The 19,042-nt window shown below is 51.0% G+C and overlaps 7 protein-coding genes and 1 non-coding gene across 8 annotated transcripts; 5 read left to right on the top strand and 3 right to left on the bottom strand.

Moving 5' to 3' along the window:
- Window positions 1–110: 110 nt before the first annotated feature.
- Window positions 111–2,920, top strand: BO94DRAFT_453734 (AP-1 complex subunit gamma; the record flags this gene model as incomplete). The annotated part of the gene is made up of 5 exons (XM_025607578.1): window positions 111–132; window positions 233–356; window positions 418–606; window positions 657–2,772; window positions 2,825–2,920. The coding sequence occupies 5 exons, from the start codon at window positions 111–113 to the stop codon at window positions 2,918–2,920; spliced, it is 2,547 nt and encodes an 848-aa protein (XP_025473360.1).
- A 2,406-nt stretch (window positions 2,921–5,326) lies between these two features.
- On the bottom strand, window positions 5,327–7,075 carry BO94DRAFT_453818 (DnaJ-domain-containing protein; the record flags this gene model as incomplete). Its single annotated transcript, XM_025607579.1, has 2 exons — window positions 5,327–6,401; window positions 6,444–7,075. The coding sequence occupies 2 exons, from the start codon at window positions 7,073–7,075 to the stop codon at window positions 5,327–5,329; spliced, it is 1,707 nt and encodes a 568-aa protein (XP_025473359.1).
- Window positions 7,076–10,034: 2,959 nt separating this feature from the next.
- On the top strand, window positions 10,035–10,563 carry BO94DRAFT_541397 (uncharacterized protein; the record flags this gene model as incomplete). Its single annotated transcript, XM_025613044.1, has 2 exons — window positions 10,035–10,161; window positions 10,211–10,563. The coding sequence occupies 2 exons, from the start codon at window positions 10,035–10,037 to the stop codon at window positions 10,561–10,563; spliced, it is 480 nt and encodes a 159-aa protein (XP_025473358.1).
- A 1,095-nt stretch (window positions 10,564–11,658) lies between these two features.
- Window positions 11,659–11,748, bottom strand: BO94DRAFT_t10. The gene has a single exon. It is a non-coding gene; the product is annotated as a tRNA-Asp (tRNA).
- A 143-nt stretch (window positions 11,749–11,891) lies between these two features.
- BO94DRAFT_529966 (uncharacterized protein) lies at window positions 11,892–12,680 on the top strand. Its single transcript, XM_025610574.1, has 2 exons — window positions 11,892–12,484; window positions 12,590–12,680. Exons 1-2 carry the CDS (start codon window positions 12,307–12,309, stop codon window positions 12,625–12,627), a joined length of 216 nt encoding a protein of 71 aa, XP_025473357.1. The 5' UTR covers window positions 11,892–12,306; the 3' UTR covers window positions 12,628–12,680.
- Window positions 12,520–14,403, bottom strand: BO94DRAFT_15468 (Metallo-dependent phosphatase). Its single transcript, XM_025605835.1, has 2 exons — window positions 13,896–14,403; window positions 12,520–13,761 (listed from the first exon to the last, which is right to left on the bottom strand). Exons 1-2 carry the CDS (start codon window positions 14,089–14,091, stop codon window positions 12,854–12,856), a joined length of 1,104 nt encoding a protein of 367 aa, XP_025473356.1. The 5' UTR covers window positions 14,092–14,403; the 3' UTR covers window positions 12,520–12,853.
- Window positions 14,404–16,830, top strand: BO94DRAFT_15467 (putative serine palmitoyltransferase 1). Its single transcript, XM_025605834.1, has one exon. It carries the CDS (start codon window positions 14,716–14,718, stop codon window positions 16,582–16,584), a length of 1,869 nt encoding a protein of 622 aa, XP_025473355.1. The 5' UTR covers window positions 14,404–14,715; the 3' UTR covers window positions 16,585–16,830.
- A 1,836-nt stretch (window positions 16,831–18,666) lies between these two features.
- BO94DRAFT_529961 (uncharacterized protein) lies at window positions 18,667–19,012 on the top strand. Its single transcript, XM_025610573.1, has one exon. The coding sequence runs from the start codon at window positions 18,763–18,765 to the stop codon at window positions 18,964–18,966; it is 204 nt and encodes a 67-aa protein (XP_025473354.1). The 5' UTR covers window positions 18,667–18,762; the 3' UTR covers window positions 18,967–19,012.
- Window positions 19,013–19,042: the final 30 nt, after the last annotated feature.

Raw genomic sequence — 19,042 nt, 5'->3', positions numbered from 1 at the left:
GGATTGCGCAGACTGGCTTCTTCGCATCCTTCTTTTTTCTCCGATCGTCCCCCCCGTGTCGACCCTCCCCCTTCTTCTTACCTCCCCATCCGGGGGTCCCTGTGGCCGCCATGGCATCCCGTAGGTGTCCTTGTGTTGTTGAACCTCCCCCACATTGCCATATCGCACCCTTTCCCCTGTCCCCGGAGTTCCGTCGCTAACAGTCCCCTCTCTTGCCGCCCATTGAATATAGTGAAGCAATTCATTCGAAATGTGCGATCGGCCAAGACAATTGCCGATGAACGAGCAGTTATCCAAAAGGAGAGTGCGGCCATCCGTGCGTCTTTCAGGGAAGAGAGCCATGATTCTGGCGTCCGGTTAGCATTGCCACCACAACCCCTGAACGCGCTCGAACCAGCGTCTCATATACCCGGACAGGAGAAATAATGTGGCCAAGCTTCTGTATCTATTCACACTTGGTGAACGGACGCACTTTGGTCAGATTGAATGTCTGAAGCTATTGGCGTCCCACCGTTTCGCCGACAAACGCCTGGGATACCTGGGGACTATGCTACTGCTGGATGAGAACCAAGAGGTTTTGACGCTGGTAACGAACTCATTGAAGAAGTAAGTCCATACCTTGATCGGCCTACAGTACTATGGCTGACGTCTTACAGTGACCTTAATCACTCCAATCAATATATCGTCGGTTTGGCCCTGTGCGCTTTGGGTAACATCGCCTCCGTCGAAATGTCTCGAGATCTTTTCCCGGAAGTTGAAAACCTTATGTCCACCGCGAACCCTTACATTCGGAGGAAGGCGGCACTGTGTGCCATGCGGGTATGTCGCAAGGTCCCGGACCTGCAGGAGCATTTCCTGGAGAAGGCCAAGACACTTCTGTCGGATAGGAACCACGGTGTCTTGCTGTGCGGTTTGACCCTCGCAATCGACATGTGTGAAGCCGAGGAGGCAGAAGAAGGACAGGAGGGTGTTATCGAGATGTTCCGGCCCCTGGCCGGTGGTCTTGTGCGCGCTTTGAAGGGGTTGACGTCCTCGGGATACGCCCCGGAACATGACGTCTCCGGCATTACCGATCCCTTCCTCCAAGTGAAAATCCTGCGCCTTCTTAGAGTGCTAGGGAGAGGGGATGCCGCAACCAGCGAATTGATCAATGACATTTTGGCCCAGGTGGCTACCAACACTGACTCAACGAAGAACGTCGGAAATGCCATTCTCTATGAGGCCGTTCTAACAATTCTCGATATTGAAGCGGACTCAGGGCTGAGAGTGCTAGGTGTCAACATCCTTGGAAAGTTCCTGACCAACAAGGATAACAACATCCGTTACGTCGCCCTCAATACACTGAACAAGGTCGTCGCAATTGAGCCCAACGCAGTTCAGCGGCACCGCAACACCATTTTGGAGTGTCTCCGCGACCCGGATATCAGTATCAGAAGACGTGCCCTCGATCTCAGCTTCATGTTGATCAATGAGAGCAACGTGCGTGTTCTTGTTCGAGAGTTGCTCGCTTTCTTAGAAGTCGCCGACAACGAATTCAAGCCAGCGATGACGACTCAGATTGGTATCGCTGCTGATCGGTATGCCCCCAACAAACGCTGGCATGTCGACACCATCCTCCGGGTACTCAAGCTTGCCGGTGCCTATGTTAAGGAACAGATTCTCTCGTCCTTTGTTCGCCTCATTGCTACCACACCAGAGCTGCAGACTTACTCGGTGCAAAAGCTTTACATGTCGTTAAAAGAAGATATCTCGCAAGAAGGTCTTACCCTTGCTGCTACCTGGGTCATTGGCGAGTATGGTGACAACCTCCTTCGTGGTGGTCAGTACGAGGAAGAGGAATTGGTCAAGGAGGTCAAGGAAAGCGACATCGTTGACCTGTTTACCAACATTCTCAACAGCACGTACGCCACGCAAACGGTGGTGGAATACATCACTACGGCGTCTATGAAGCTTACCGTGCGCATGTCAGATCCAGCACAGGTTGAGCGGCTCCGTCGCTTCCTCAGCAGCCGGACTGCCGATCTGAGCGTCGAGATTCAACAGCGGGCTGTCGAGTACGTCAACCTGTTTGGCTATGATCAGATTCGTCGGGGAGTCCTTGAACGCATGCCTCCGCCGGAGATTCGTGAAGAGCAAAGAGTCTTGGGTGCACCGGCCAAGAAGCGTCAAAGCAAAATTCTGAAAGACAAGTCCAAGAAGCCTGCTAAGCAGGCGGAGCAGGACATGCTCCTGGACCTCATGGGCGGCGACGCCCCAGCGACCAGCCCAACCACCAACGGATCTCAGAACACGGCCGATCTGCTGGCCGATATCCTTGGCGGGGATTCTAGCCTAACTTCGCCTTCTCCGCAGCCCGCGCAGAAGCCAGTAGGATCCGTCAACACCAGCGCTATCATGGACCTGTTCAACACGAATGGAAGCACGCCATCCCCCCGGCCTTCCGAGCCCGCATCATCAGGCCTGGATCTTCTAGGAGGCTTGGGGTCTTCTGCATCGCCGGCGCCGGCTCCCGCACCGTCTGCGGCGCCCGCTCATACGGCGTTTAACAAGAACGACCTGTCTCTTACCCTCCAGGTCCAACGTGGCAGTGGGGGAAGTGCACAGATTCAGGCTCGTTTCCGAAACGTCTCCAGCTTTGGCCACTTCTCCAACGTTGGCTTGCAGGCAGCCGTGCCTAAGAGCCAGAAACTTCAGCTCAGTGCGATCAACAAGGCTGACCTTGATGCCGGCGATGAAGGCATCCAGATGCTTAAGGTTGCATCTCTTAATGGGGTAAGCTACGCGACCCGTGCCCTTCTTATTCATGCTGACTAACGCCCTACAGGCCCTCCCACCTAAACTCCGCCTTCGTCTCCGTATCACATACGCCAAGGACGGCTCCGATTCTGTAACTGACCAGGTAGACTGGAGCGAGCCATAAACGTAAAACCGTGGCCTCTCTTCCATCCACCTCCCGCATAATCACCCTACAGCTACCCCTTAGACCACCCGTCTAATCTACTCTATCCGCCTGAGCGTGTCTCCTAGCGCAGTCATCGTATTTGGTGAGGAAGATGAGAGCAGGCAAACTAATCTTTGGGAGAAGACTACGAGCGGGAAGCCAACACCTACTTGATCATCCATAGTTCCTCACCATTACATACATGCATGTTCATACATACCCGGTTCGTTTCTAGCTCACCATCTTCATTATCTCTTTCCTTTCACATTACATGTCCCTATTGCCTTTCTATGTAAATGTTTGGTGCGTTGCAGAAGCCTACGAGTGGCCATGAAACTATGATGGGGGTTTAATACAAAAGGTTAATTCCTCTTTCATGTTCATTACTAGCGAGATAAGTCCGCTGTCATATTTGACCAAGACCTGACGACCGGTAACTCAGAATGAAGTAACTATCCAGGTAAGCTCATGTCCCAGCAATAAATAAATCCCAGGATCAACAGCAACATCGACAGCAATTTATCAACTGTCGAACTTCGGTCATATATGATGTATCTGTTAGCTTAGGTCTTTATACCCGCTTTCTTCACGTTCTGAATCAAGGCATCCATGAATGCCAGTTATTGCATATCATTAATATATTGGTTCTTGAGTACCTGTATCCACTCTTGATATTCTTTAACCAACAAGACAAAAACACCTATCTAGTAGTTACTTATTCCTTCATCATCATCATCTCCTAGGCATGATCAATATAAGATAGAACACATACATACACACACAAATCAGTGTATACTTAACCCACAAATAACAAACCCAAAACAAGGAAACCTTACCATCACAAAAGATCATCGAAAACCGGTAATGTAAAATTAGTAATAAAACGCTGGAACTGGAATCTTTACCATATTTATGTATACACCAACCATACCACCTATAGAATAGGAATCTTCGGCACGCCACACTCGCTAACACCAAAGTATGTAGATATCTTACACAGCCTCGAATCACAGCAACTATCTTGGCTCTTCTTGCTCATATGATATACTGCGTGTTTGTAGATCCGTCATGTGAATATCTAGTCTATAAATATATCTCGATGATGTAAATACCCAGATGATGATGATGTAGATGACACCCAAGGACAATCCAGCGTACTTTGATGTGTGACCCCACGTGATCACCACATATACTTTATTCTAATTCGGTAGTTATATGTTGTTTTGCCTCATATGTCTGAGTTTATGACATAGGAAAGAAAAGGAAAGAAGGATACCACACTAGCCTAGAATGGAAGGTACGTGTGAGAGTACTCGTATAGCTAAATGTAAATGAACGGATAAAGGATGTATGGTTGACACTTCCAGTACAACGGACGTATATACGTAAGTACTGAGAAAATGAAAGAATGAAAGAATAAAGGAAGAAGCTTCCGAGGCTGCCATGCTACGTATACAACGTGGAATGAGGCGCAAAATGATGCAACGATGATGATGATATTCAATCTATCCAAAGCTACAATGAAATGCATATGATGGAGAGAAGCTGCGCTGCGGGAAATCGAGGCGGAGCAATATCTATGCTGTAAGAAGTATATGTCATGCGGTCTGTACTACACGACATGGCTTGATCATTGGAAGACGGAAGTCAAGGCTGTTGTCTTTGTCTCCGGTCACGTTACGTGGTTGAGGTGTCTACCCAATAATGAAAGGTAGCCTTACGAATTGGGACCGAGCCCGCGGACAAAGAACATGTGTTTCAGAACTGCATGGATACCCGATTTCTCCCTAGGTTCTATACACCCTAGAAACTCAAAACCAACCTGTCTATAACCTCGTTCGTTCATATTTCATTTCCGCTGTGTACTGTACTAGGTAAGTTTCCTCCCAAATCAATTTCGTCATTCGTAATCGTCATGTACTCCTAGATGCTCATTCCCACCGCCGTTCACCCAGGACCACCACCAAAATATTGTGAAATGCATCAAGTCAATCCGGCCCATGCGCCGGCAAAAGTAGCCGAAGTTATGGTAATAATAACAGGTATATCGTGTAAAGAGGCGAGAATATCAGGTTCAAAAGAAGAAAGGCAGATTATGACACTCATCGAAGATGGGATTGTGTATGAAAAACAATGTTATCCGAGAAGGAAGAGAATGTATTGGCGTTGAATGCCCAGTTCTGGAAGACGTCACAGAATGCTAGTACCCGGACAATCAAGTAGAGAGATGTCGAGTTTCAGCAGAGGGAGGGGGGACTTGTGAGTGTCACTGATGAGTGGAGCGAAAAAAAAAAAAGCGTAGATCAATGAATATATCAGGAAACCTCATCGCACATCGGGGTCGAGCATCGAATCATATGACTTCGGGACTGTCGTTATCATTTCTCATCGAGCAAAAGCGGATTGCCGCCGTTCTAAGGGTGGCATGGCATAGTCTCCATACGATTGTCGAATGTGAGGATCGCGTGATGGAATATGCTCCGGTCCCACCTCTCGCGCGTACCTGAACTCTTTCTCCTTTGGTGAGGAAACCTCGCGATAAAGAGGCCGACTGGAAGACTGCCTGGATGCACTTGGACGAGGTGCGGGCTCATAGCGTGGCGAGTGCTCCGTGGGGTAGGCGTAAGTACTGCTTCGGACTGGAGGCTTCGGCATAGGGCGCCCTGAAGCAGGACGTTCTTGACGTGGCGGTGAGTACCCCCTTGCGTGTCTCGGAGACTTCTGTGGTGGCGGTATGCTGGGTTCTACCACCACCATATCCGGATTCGTCAAGATCTTATACCGAGTTGACTTAGACGGGATCTCCCCAGATGCCATTTCTGGCGTACTTGGACTTGAGTACCCTGAATCGTATTTGTCCGTTCCTCTCAGTTTCGCTGCCCGCGAGCTAAGCTCATAGACCATAGGTCCGAGGCTGTCAGAGCGGCTAATGCCCTTGGGGCGGGAATGGGATTGTGCGGAGCTTGCAGACCGCGAGGGTTGCAGGGAAGGCCGGACGGATGGAGGAAGTTTGGCTGCAGGTGAAGTTGCCGCAGTCGGCATGCTAGGCACCTTTGTCTCGTAGGACCGGGCCGTGGTTTCGAGCTTCTCGTATGATCCACTGCGAGAGCTGGTCGTACGCACGCTTTCCTTGCTAGGCCGCTTCGACCTATCTGAGTGCCGTGAAGAGGATGACTCTCGATCTGCTGATTCGTAGTTATGACGGCGTGGTGGCGAACGGGACCCTTGCGGCCGACTATCGATCTCGATAGGCACGGTTCCCTTGGAGCGCATAATGTAATCTCGGGCTGTGGTGTGCAGTTTGTCGTGCTTCGACTCATATTCATCGGTATACTCATCGTTGTCGTATCGCGCCGGCTCGCGCCGGCGAGACGACTCTGTCGGTCTGGCTTTGCGGGAGGAAGAGTCCCGATTGCGCTTTTCGGAGGGCCGCTTGATCCTCACGTAAACCGACGAGGCACTTGAGTCGGATGCACCCCCATCATCATCAGAATCACTGTACGGAACGGCCCGGTCGTATTTCTCGAATGCTTCCCGTCTGCGTTCCTTGGTACGATACTTGGCGCGACTGGTGTGGGTCGTCTTTGGACTGTCGCGAGCCATATCCTTTGCTGCGCGAGCACTGGGAGTATCGCCTTTGGTTTTCTTCTTCTCATCTGATGGCTTGGTGGGTCGCTTTCCAAACTCGTCGTACTTGCGTGATGTCGATCGCGACCCTTCGGAGAACTGAAGATCCTCATCGAAATAGGGAGCATCGGCCGGGGTCCTCTCTTCGTATATCCGTCCATTGCGAAACTCACGAGCACCGCTCGAGCCGCTCGCCCGCGGGTAGGGAGATGCACCACCGATGTTGACAGACACTCCCTGTGCCTGCGCCTCGCGACGTAGCTCAGCTAAGCGAGCCTTCGCATCGTACTTTTGTCTTTTTGTCTCATCCGAAAGAATTTCGTAGGCTTGCTGCACTCTTTGAAACTCATCCTGAGCCTTGTTCCTCAGAGATTCATCATTGACCTTGACCTTGTCAGGGTGCCACTTTAGAACGAGCTTGCGATGGGCGGATTTGATATCAGCTAATATCGCATCTTTCGGAACCCCCAACACCTCATATGGGTTGATATCTGGCGTTGATGACATGGTCTGCAGAAGACTTGGGTAGATAATTTGGAAAACATAAACCAACCACCAATGCGATGCCGATGGTGTGGTTTAAATAAACTGGTTGATGAGATTGATGGTGGATAAAGAGCGATATAGGTGACAATTACCGCGGAGTGGCGCGGTATAAAAGCGGTGGTAACGGAAACAAAGGGAGGCGAACCTGGAGATGCAGTGACAGTGCGGATGTGTACTCCGGAAGGTACCTGAGAATGGGAAAGGCGGGCGGATAGACGGATGGGGTGACGTGGGTGTTGGTGACGATCAATGGCGCATAGTCAAGATTCCGATCGAAAATGCGGCCAATTCATGGAGAAGCCCGGAGAAGACAGAAGAAGGGGAGGATGCGGGATGACAAAAGCGAGGAAGAAACCGGCCGCAGGGGTGGATAAAGAAGGGGAGACAGGTGAGATTGTGATGAGTGATGAGTGAGAGTGAGTCGTGCAGAAGTTGAATAAGTTCAGGTCTGTCCAGTGTCCACAAGTCCGCCTGTGCAGTGCAGCAGCAGCAGCAGTAATAGCAGCTGGGGGAGGCAAAATAACAAAGATAGGTGTAAGTTATTAGGTATTATTACCGATCCGCGGTGTATGGACGTAATCCCGGGCGAGACCCAATGACTGGGGGGAAAAGCACAGGGGCAGTATTTGGCCCGGGTAATTGCGCCCAGGAAGTAATTGCGCCCAGGAGGTAAAGAAGGAGGGGTCCGACGGGCCACTGGTGCTAAATCCGTAGCTCGGCTTATGCGCTGGAGGGGGAGCGAGGAGGGGCGCAGGGTAAAACTAGTTAGCAGGCAGGTAGTAGGTATCTGCCCGGGAGAGGCGACCAACGCTGAGGGGCAAAATCCCAGAGAGGCCAGGGGAAAAGTCAAATTAGGGAAAGCGATATCATAGGAGGAGGGAAAAAGACGAACAATGATAGGAAGGATTAAGGAAATTTCCAAAATTAAAATTCAGAAAATAAAGAAAGCAGAGAAAGCCAAGTCAAATCACAGTCCGAATTCAAGCACGCTGCGCCACGCTGGTTCCCTGGGGAGAAGCTAAAAGTAGAAAGATAGCCAAAGAAGGATGGTCAGATGAAGTGGCACCACGTTTAGTCAGGATTGCTGGTACTGCCTAGCAGGTCAGAGGCCAGCGAGGATGAATAATGATGATGAGAAACGGATCCAACACGCTGGTGAAGCTCCTGGAAGACGCTCGATGATGCCACTGGGCGACTTTGGTTGGGTGGGCTTGCTAGGTTGGTGGCCCAGTTCTCAGTTGGGCCAAAAGGAAGTATATACTCCGTAGACCGTATAGTAATAGTAGCAACAGGTCGGAGTCCCTGATTATCAACAATTGTAAAAGCCAGGTGCGATCCTCTGACCTCTCTCCGTTGGAATAGTGATGATAGTAAAAATAATGATAGTATCAATAATGATAATCCAGGAATATTGTAAACAAAATGATGATAATCAATTCCTCTTGATATGCCGGCAGACTTCAAAGCAGCGGTGAACTGACACACTGAAACCAAGATGGAGTCGTTTTACAACGAATCTCAGGGCCCGCTTTGGTAGGGACAACAATTCATTCCGGTCTGGTAGAGGACCAACGATGGACGATTGTCAAGGAGCGGTCAATCGTTGATGCCTTCGTGGATGGACGTTGGAGAACTGATTCATACAATGTCCAGGAACCACATAAGAATAGAAGATAGAAGCCAGAAGCCAGAAGTTAAAAGCCGAGCCGGAGAAGGGGTTCTCGACCTGCAAGATGGAGGAATTGAAACAGGAACTGAGGTGGTACAAATACCCCGGTTGTGTTTTACTGTATGTTGATCTAAGATCCATCGACGAACTACATGGCAGTTACTACTTTCTCTCGGATTGTACCCGGTGGAGCAGGAGGAGAAGAAGAGAAAGAAGGAGAAGGTACGGAGTACGTGAAGACTAGTACTGACACTTTGTCCATAATGCCATTGGACTCCTCGTCCCATACTTAGTACGTGCGACTACTGCATCGAGTAAGATGGAATTGCTGGGCCGTTCACAGTCACATCTCCATCACGGTCAAGGCCGGCGCTTGGCTAGAAATCCATCTTGCCTGTCCCATCCTTAGCGTCAAAGTTACGACGCAGGCGGACCGAATCCATGGGTGTCTGCAGGACTCTTGTCTGTTTGGTCATCCACCTGGGCTTGGACTGGTGGTCCGCGGCAGATGAGCGAGTTTCCTCGACCGCGACCGTCATCAGCCTGAGCTGCGGGGCAACCCACGAGCGAACAAGACAAGAGGTACTCGGGAGGTGGTGGTAGATAGTAGTCTTTTCTTCCGCTGATTGATCCGTGAGAACCCCCACAGCCAACTAATCCGAGACTCGCTCGATCGGATCTTACCATCGGGGCTGACCACCGACCAGTCCAGTGTCATCCTTCCGGGCAGGAGGCAGCGAGGAAACCCCGCACGACCACCACTCATCCCTACTAACCTTCACACCACCTTGGGGCCTCTTTCCAGCCATTCTATAGGCCGAACCATCTCTTCCCACGACTATTGCCTTCACCGGGAGGGATTTACAGTCCAATCATGTCCGCAGTCACCTGCGCGCGCTTTTCTGCCTGCATCCGAACGCCCAAGTATTTCGGTCGCCTCACCGGATAGGATATGCTGGATTCTGCAGCCTTGAATTGGCTCAGCGAATTCGCTTCTCTCCTTCCTCCCCTCCTCTTGGCCGACCCTCACGGCATGCTCCGTATGGATTAGCGCCATGGAGGTGCCGGAATATCGCAAAATTTACTCATTCTTACATCGTACATATGCATGGGGTACCTCCATCTGCTTCAGGGACACCTAAAAGATGCGCACTGTACCTGGAGGGGCGCCCGTGGTTACAGCCATGATCGAGCCGATCCGGGCGCGCGTGAATTAGTCCCGTGGGTTGATCCCGGAAGGTTCCGCCCACCATGAGCGCCCTATTTACCTACCCTCGGTACCTGAGCGTATCGATTAGCATGCACGGCTACAAGTTGGCATCGATCCTTGGTGTGGCATGGTCTTCAATTCATCAGGATGGTTACTCCGTCACAAGGTGTATGTGCGCCCAGGGATTTTCGTGGGGTAGGGGCCCCAAATCGTGTAGATCTATCACTTCGATCGGCATCAAACGGTGAAAGTCAAACGGATTGGAGAGGCATGGCAGCATGGGTTTTTGGTCAATGCTTGGATCGTACTGGTGCTCGGCCTGGCTTGCACCACGCAATCGCCTGTCAGATTACCTTGCCTGTCCCACCCTGTGTTATCCGTGCCCAGGGCGCTGTGCGCCGAACATTCCTCGTCGAGCTGATTGTTCTCGAAGGAGTAATTGGACCCTGGACGAAGTCATCTGCACCCGACCCCAAGGTTGTTACATGGCCTAGCCAACAATTTGCGCCCACTGTCCATGCACTGATTGTCCCGGCATTAGTTTGCATCGCAGATGCTTCACTTTCGTGATCCCATCTATCCAATGAGGGCGTCTGGACGGACGTGGAATAAGGGGAAAGGGGTGCAGCTCTCCGTCAAGGCTTGCGCTTTAAAGTGTGATTGAAGGATAGTGATGCGAGATGTTAACAATAACCTAAAGCCAGCCCGCCGATTCTGAAGCTTTACGCGGGCGCTCTGGGCCCATCGCCGGCTCGGGCGCGGGATCATATGAAGCGGCTATTGTTTTGCCGTTGACACTTGACACAGGACCGATAATTGACCTTCCACTCAGCCGAGATGGTGTACAGCATTCGTATGACCGTCTCCGATGAGCGTTGGAATCCAGGCGTGTTCCTCCATGTGGGATGATGAGCAGGGAATTTCCTGAGACGGCCTACCGTTTGATTTTGGCTGACCACTTCGTACCTTGCTGGCTCACATCATCCGCCAACGCAAGCCTTCATGTGGGGTGTGGAGGCGCAGGTCAAACCGAAGGGCTCCAAGTGCCTCGTGGTAGAGTTACCTACGCTCTCGATGTTGGTGACACAGTAAGCATTGCGAAACATCCCGGTCACTTCATCAGCTGCACCCGGAGGTTACTACGGCTCTCACCAATAATACCGGCGAGTATCAATCCTGACTGCATCTTATCAATCCAGTCCGGCGGCTACCTAGCCGTCTTGAGCACTGGTCCTTACCCACCGGGCCCCATACAAAATCGATGACCACGGCTGGCTGGCTGGAAATTCATGCCTCTTTAGCGCGCCGACCTCAGCCCAGTGGCGTTGCTCGGTTTCATACTGCGTCCTGGTTTTCGCAGCGTCGTAACCAGCGGCATGCCTGAATTATTTCATACGTACGGATTACTGACGTACTTCTGTCACTTTCAGGCCTCTCAGTTGCAGCTGAGCACTAATCTACGTTAGCGGTTTCGTAGGCTCAGCTAGCGATCTCTCTCTTTTCAGCAGCGTTCTTGGTTGGGGGCAACTACTCGGATGTGTGAAAGTAAGTGTATCGTGGAGGTCTATGTCATTTGACAGGCGATGCATTGTTCTCTTTTCATGGAGCACAAAAACATGGGATCTTCGATAGGACTAGGGATGACTGAAAGCAAGAAAAAAAGATCTCCCCGACTGGGAGTCGAACCCAGGTCTCCCGCGCTTGTTCCTGTTAAGGATTGACAAGCGGAAATCATGACCGTTAGACCATCGAGGATACTTAATTAATGGTAGTTTTTTTAATCAAAACCTATAGGACTAAAATGCCGTAAATGCAGGGAAAAATCCAACTGACATCATAACCCATATGGAACATTCAGATCGACCAAAGACCCACTGTGGGTAAAACATTTCCATGCGATAATGGATTGGGAATCAACTTCCCCACGTACACAGTACTTCAAGTGTTCCCTTGATGCTATTCAAACGCCCTGGGAGCAGGCCGGAGTACTCACAGAATACGCACACAGTAGCAAGCCAGAAGTCTAAGAGTGGGCTCGTTTGGTCTCTCAACCCCGCCACATCACACCGTCTCCATTCATACGACAGCACCAAGCGCCTCGCCTCCGCGGGCTGTTCCAAACGAGCCCTGCCCTTTGTCCTTTACTGGTGGATGACCAAGAAAAGTCACACCTGCTCCCGGAATCTGTCATAGACCAAGAGTGCATCCAAGTCCATAGTATCATACCCACTCCAAGTGACTGGTGATGCCATGTCCTCTAATATAATGAGCGGAGGATGTCATTCATCGACATCATGTTTCAGGTGATCGCGCATGGCTGACCAGCCCTTAGGTGCTTCTTATTCGCTGCTTTTGAATTTCAACCAAAGTGGATATTATGGTTTACTCGTTGCTGGACATCTCTCCCGCCGTGTTGCCCCTACTTTCCCGATCTACTTGTTCGACCCCAGATTTGTGGTTCACCGAATGACGGCTCGACACAAGACAAAGAGTAAGGGAGCTAGGAAGCATCACCACAACAGCCACCGCCTTGCTGCCACTGAGTCATGATGTAACTTACTCCTGCTCACATACTGTGACTGACAACCACTCCCAGCCAGTTCGGGGCGAATACTCAAAACAGTATGGGGGTGAGCTACATGACTGAACTGTCCCCAAAATCCAAGGCAACTACCGATGCATCCCACCCAAAGCGGTCAGCCATACGTCAAACCGCAGGTCAAAGCTCAAGCAGCCTGCTGCACAGCAAGCGACATCCCACTTTGTAAAACCAATCATCCGATTCAATCCGAGCTTGAAGATTCAGGGCAGAAAGTATGGGATACACTGACTAGTCCGTGATATTCAGTTCCTGCTTTCCCTATTCCCAGACCGGGAGTTCTAGATCAACCACAATAGGACTATGGAACCGTTTCCCATCTCGGTGCGGCCAACTGGTTGCCATGATCGCTGCATTGACTATACATGTTTCGCGCCGCTGAGTGTATGGCCCGTCCTGATCGCCGCTCTGATGTTCTTTCAGGCATGAAAACGGAGAGGATGACGTTGGTTGATCGGCTTCGGAGCCTTGAAGCCTTTCCGACGGCCGCTCGGGCAACGGCAATAGTAGGGCATTCTGTGATGGTCCGAACAGTTGGCCGACAAGCGCTCGAATGTTGTTGACAGCAAATTGATCATTATCTAACTTTGGTGCCCTCTTGCCAGTGAGATCGACAAGGCTCTGTTTTCTACTTCCTGGAGGAGGCAGAACATTCCGGACAACTTGATCCTGCTGTCCTTGTCTGTCCACTGTTGCTGCTGTTGGCCTCGGATACCATCGCACCCTCTCAGACCCTCGAGATTCATGCACATGACCGCAAACTGCCAGCAGCGGTCGAACTTTGCTCAACGCACCCCGCAGGGCTTTGCATCCAACTGATATGCCTTCTGTCCGGCTATCGCAGTGAGACCAAGGTGGCGTGTGCGTTACGACAATATCCGTGTCCAATGGAATGATGTTCCAAAGCGCAACAGCATTTGAAGATTCGTACCCATATGCCCAAGACCCGGATGATTGGGAATATGGAGAACCAAAGATTTTGAAGACAGTATTTGGGCCGTTGGATCGCGTCAGCCGGACTAGTGCTGACTGATGCCTGAGATAAATTATTGAAGGTGATGCTTGAGTCACGATATCGATGCATTTCTGGGTATCTTCTAGACGCTGACCGTAAAACTGGGACCCGTATTCAGCATAGAAACCCGGGTCTAGTGTAATGTCATGGTTCCCTGGTGATCGCTTGTCTCAGTACGCACAGTTTCGGTAATACAGCCCGCCTTACCCCCTCAGCCCTACGAGTGGCCTTTCGAGTAAAGCAGTATAGAACCAGGGTTGGGTAGTCTTGGTGTCGAGGACAACTAACCGCAGATAATGATTTTGACTTCGAACTCAGCCGTAGCGATCCAACTCATTGTCTTGCGCAATTCGGCGGAGCTCCCGTGATTGGTGAGGTCGCCAGCATGGATTAAGACATCTCCAGCTGGAAGTTTGAAGCCAGCCTCTGACGGTGTGTAGGCGTGCGTATCGGAAACACAGACAAACCGTGTCTTCCGACGCATTTTTGCCCCCAATACAACCTGACTGGAATTGTCAGCTCAACCTAGCTTAGGGGAGTGTTCTATTTTGGTGAAGGCTCTGCTAGGGCTTGGTACTACAACGTACAGTACTGTGACAAGGCTTGGTTTTAAACAGATGCTGCTGTCACTCCACAGCCTTGTCGTCCAACGTCAGTTGCCTGATGAGGCTAACTAGATGCATGTCGGACATGAGCAAGGAATTGTCTAGAAGGATATAGGACCAAGCGCCATGGCCTGTACAACCCGACCGATGGAGAAGCAATAATCTTTCATCCAGGATATGGAACTGGAACATGATTAAATGCCAATGCAACGTGCTCCATGTGCCATCAGCCCATGCTGAGTCAGCGATCTGGCCAATGAACTCCGAGTCTCCGCTCCAAGTCATCCGGCTTCGGCCACCAATGAACGGGCGCTCCGAGCGACCCGAGTGGGACCGCATCTCACCATTACATGATTGATGATGGAGGTTCAGCGACCTCACGATACAACCTCCCCTATCCCCGTCTCACTACTGCCTGCTCAGCCGCCGGAGCTTAGGTGCACCCTTCGTCGTCGGTATACTTCTTTTTTGTGGCTGAGTACCTCTATCGGGCCCCTTTATCCATGATGCCTCGGTGGAAGCGCAGTAAAGCACGCCCCGAGAAAGATGCAGCGACCGGCGGCGGCGGTTCTGGTGCACCCTCCGACTCTCCTACTGCCCATTCCACTGCCGTGGCCTCCCTTCGCGCTGTTAGTGGTAGCTCTCCCGATGCGATGAGAACTACAGCAGTAACCCCGAACCAGGCACCATCCGACCCGGAGGCAATTCGAAAGCTGGCGAAGCAGCACGCCGAATTCGGACCCCTGGGCGATCCATCGCATCTCTATACGAGCGAGCACCCCGGTGGAGAAATCCCTGATCCAGTCATTGATGAGCCTCCGTACTTCTTTGTTTTGACAACGTACATAAGCTTTCTTGTCCTGATCTTCCTCGGTCACTTTCATGATTTTATGGACAAATGGTTCCGCTCTCATACCTACCGGCACTTGAGGCCCCAAAACGGCTATGCTTCATTGTACAGCGATTTTGAGAGCTTCTATACACGACGTTTGAAGCAAAGAATTAACGATTGTTTTGAGAGGCCGATCATTGGTGTCCCGGGCAGACATGTAACTTTGCTTGATCGGACAACGGAGGACAACCTACATTTCAGCCTTACGGGAACGACTACTGATACGCTGAATCTCAGCTCTTATAATTACCTTGGCTTTGCTCAGTCGGAAGGTCCATGCACCGACTTTGCTGAGGAAACACTCCGGCGGGATGGCATTTGCATTGCGTCGACTGCCGATGCTGGAATAACGAAGCTGCATGCTGAGGTAGAGGATCAAATTGCCCGCTTCGTGGGGAAAGAATCTGCAATGGTGTTCTCCATGGGTTTTGTGACAAATGCAACTATATTCCCAGCTCTCATGGAAAAGGGATGTCTGATCCTGTCCGACGAGCTCAACCATGCATCTATCCGATTTGGCGCCCGTCTGTCTGGCGCGGCCATCCAGGTCTTCGCGCACAACAACATGGCTGACCTTGAAAAGCGTCTAAGAGAAGCAATTTCTCAAGGCCAGCCTCGCACGCATAGGCCATGGAAGAAGATTCTTGTCACTGTGGAAGGCCTGTTCTCCATGGAAGGAACCATGTGCAATCTTCCCAGGATTCTGGATCTGAAGAAGAAGTACAAATTCAACCTATTTGTCGACGAGGCACACTCCATCGGAGCTGTTGGACGTCACGGGCGCGGAGTTTGTGACTACTTCAAAGTCGATCCTTCGGAAGTCGAGATTCTCATGGGAACATTTACCAAGTCTTTCGGAGCCAATGGTGGCTATATCGCTGCAGACAAGGCCATTATTGACAAGCTGCGCTGCACCAACGCCGGCCAAATATTCGGCGAGGTGCCGTCCCTTCCTGTCCTGGCTCAGATCTACTCCTCGCTTCGCCTCATTGCTGATGAGGATCCTCTCCACCCTGGCGAGGGACGGGAGCGAATGCAGCGACTTGCCTTCAATTCGCGCTACCTCCGACTAGGATTGAAAAGACTTGGTTTTATTGTCTATGGACACGATGACTCCCCCATTGTTCCCTTGATGCTGTATAACCCTGCTAAAATGCCGGCATTCTCGCGGGAAATGCTACGACGCAAGATCTCTGTTGTTGTTGTGACTTACCCAGCCACGCCCCTGGAGCTCTCTCGGGCGCGACTCTGCATCTCGGCCTCCCATACCAAAGAGGATCTCGATCGCATCCTGCAGGCGTGCGATGAGATCGGTGATGCTTTGCGGCTCAAGTTCTCCTCAGGAATTGCAGGTGGCCTGAGGGATCCATTGTTCATCGACGACAGCTCAAAGGGGCCCAAAACGATAGAGCCCCCTCGTTGGACTCTCGAGGAAGTCATTGCGAGGGGCACACAGGACGCGAATCTGCCTCTATACTGAACGAGCAGTATCCGTATAATGTGAATAAGATAGGATATATAACGCCGCGATGTCTTGAAACCATACACGCCAAGAACATAGCTAATGCCCCTTTTTTGGTTCGAGTCGTTACATTTATTTGTCTGCATAAGCGGACGGCGTGATGAGGGAATGCCCCGTTGCATTGTGATTATATCAATATTAATGTATACAATAATCTTTCTTTCTAGACAATATACACTCGTCTCAGTGGACCCGGAGATCTTGCTTCTTGGACTAGCGTCATTCCAGCTTAGCATTTCGCAACCTGCGCAGATAGTGTTTAGTTGTTTAATTAACCCCTAAGGAACACCTGGAAAAGCAAAACGATGGACGCTCAGATCACGACGCGCCACTGCCCCCATGAAGAAATGAAACAAGCGATAGACATGGCAGTGAGAGGTCAGGACTACCTACCAGACAGACATACTAGGCATACTACTAGGTATGAAGGCGGCAGCCATTCAGCGGCCCATGCCCACTGGCGGGACTGGCGTGGGAATCGTACCTAGTGGTCCGTAGTAGATATCCATCGTACTGACCGTTGTCTGGAATTCCGAAATTAGTTCGCCTGTCGTGGGAATGATGCTCTGGGCAACCAGCACCCCCTTTTGCTGGGACCAATGTTGATCACTTGTCGTTTCTTGTTATGGAGTAGTCTCCTTCCCTTTCCTTCTTGGCCACCATCCACCTTAGGACGGTCCTACCCCTGGTTCCGCCCTGTTCAATCTCGTGGTCTGGCACCATCCCGAGCCTCGCTACGGGCGGAGCTAAGCCTGGCCAGTTCCCTCCCCAACGCTAGATCAGCCCGCCAGTCATCTGCCATAGACACTCACTCGCCCGTTGATCACAATCCCCCCTCCGCTAAAATGAAATGTATTTGGAAACGCTGGTGGAGGTGTTGGAGCCAAAAAGATTCATAATCCCTGAATAATTGTCTTTTGCCAATCAGAATTCCCCAGTCACCGTCATAATGGCGCTTGCGCTTTCTCTCTAACGGAAATCCACCATTGCGGGACTCGGTGTCGGTGCTTTTCGCCTCATGACTCTCAGGAGGTAGGTAACTAACTAGGATAGCTCGCGACAGAGAAATCCATTTCACGGACCTAGCTCATGACAATCAAGTACGCCTTTGACGTAGTCAGTTCCGTGGCGACTCTCGAGACCTCTATCATCTCACGAGCAACGAGAGACCCTGCTAGCAAAGATATGGGAGCCTCAACCGATGGATCGTATGACGAAGGGATGAAACCCCGAACTACGGAATTGTAAGTACCTAAGTGAGTTAACTAAAATCCATGTCCCTCGCGTAGATACCTCTTGGCCCAAACCCGACCTTATGGAGTTGCTCCTCTGTTTGATCTGGAATGGGCCAATCATGACCGGACCCAGGGACAAAAGACATACATGGAGCCATGGATAGCAAGCTTTATGATGGCTGGTCTGGTCAGACCACCATGCGTGGAGCGGTATTCATGGGGTTGCTATCTAACCGTCCATGTATGTCTTGTACCTGCATGGACGATGGCCGCGATTCGGCAAGGGATGTCTAAACCGTGGCCAATGTGATATCATAGTCGGACTAATCATAATTTAAGAAGCTTCTTTGGTGGTGCATTGCCCAGCCGATGGATTTGCTAGGTGGAATGTTGGGGTGTCGATGATGTGGCTAACCACTCCAGAACCAACCTCGCGCGCTGGTTCCTGCATAACCAGTGGCGCTCCCACATCCGCTCCCACATTATCATTATCTAAATTATTGCTTACTGGCTCGCGAATGGACGTTGCCCCAGTGCGACGGTACCTCTGTAGATATCCCTGTTGATTATGGCTTTTGCATCTACGATCTAGTAAGAGGGTAAGGGTAAGGTATTGTGTAAAGTCGTTGCGATGCGGAGCGACAAGCCGAGTGGACCTTCGACACATGCCGGCAATTGCGATTGGGTTGCTTATGCTGGGAGCCCGATCGACCGGGTCGCCTGGTTCTTATTCAAAGGGAACGAGATTCTTGCTGGACATTCACTACGATCCAACCTAATAATGTGATGGGCCAAAGAGTAGATAGCTGTAGCTGTAGTGCATACTGATGTTCCGTGCTAGAATGAGTTGATGGGGAGAGTGGAAGGTGGAATGTAAGTAGGAAATACCTAGTAGGTATGGATGGGCTGTTTGCACCACCACAAATTGTCTGGGGAATGGGAACCCCTCGTGGGAGGATGGTTGGATCTTTATTATTTACTTTTTTGCTTGCTTTCTTTTTTTTTCTTGCCTTCCGATAATTGGGGTGTTGACAAGGAAAAAGAGACCGACCTCACCCACTCAAGCGGCGAACCGAAGAAGTACCACGACTGGGCAAGCAAGTAAAGTCGTAGGTCGTAGGTTGTAGTAGTAAGCTGTTGTGAACTCCGATGAGGCGGTGTCGCCCTGGCAGGTCCTCCTC

This window comes from Aspergillus sclerotioniger (assembly GCF_003184525.1).
Source record: "Aspergillus sclerotioniger CBS 115572 chromosome Unknown BO94scaffold_1, whole genome shotgun sequence".
NCBI lineage: Eukaryota > Fungi > Ascomycota > Eurotiomycetes > Eurotiales > Aspergillaceae > Aspergillus > Aspergillus sclerotioniger.
The sequence above is the reverse complement of the archived record's forward strand: the minus strand, read 5'-3'. Positions and strand labels throughout refer to the sequence as shown.

What these genes read in the sequence shown, in the direction of transcription:
- BO94DRAFT_529966 (XM_025610574.1), top strand. Translation starts at nt 12,307, where the DNA reads ATGGCTGACCAGCCCTTAGGTGCTTCTTATTCGCTGCTTTTGAATTTC. An exon ending in GGCTCGACACAAGACAAAGA is followed by an intron (nt 12,485 to 12,589) that starts GTAAGGGAGCTA and finishes AACCACTCCCAG; the next exon opens with CCAGTTCGGGGCGAATACTC.
- BO94DRAFT_15468 (XM_025605835.1), bottom strand. Translation starts at nt 14,091, where the DNA reads ATGCGTCGGAAGACACGGTTTGTCTGTGTTTCCGATACGCACGCCTAC. An exon ending in AGTCAAAATCATTATCTGCG is followed by an intron (nt 13,762 to 13,895) that starts GTTAGTTGTCCT and finishes AGCGATCACCAG; the next exon opens with GGAACCATGACATTACACTA.
- BO94DRAFT_15467 (XM_025605834.1), top strand. Translation starts at nt 14,716, where the DNA reads ATGATGCCTCGGTGGAAGCGCAGTAAAGCACGCCCCGAGAAAGATGCA.
- BO94DRAFT_529961 (XM_025610573.1), top strand. Translation starts at nt 18,763, where the DNA reads ATGGGCTGTTTGCACCACCACAAATTGTCTGGGGAATGGGAACCCCTC.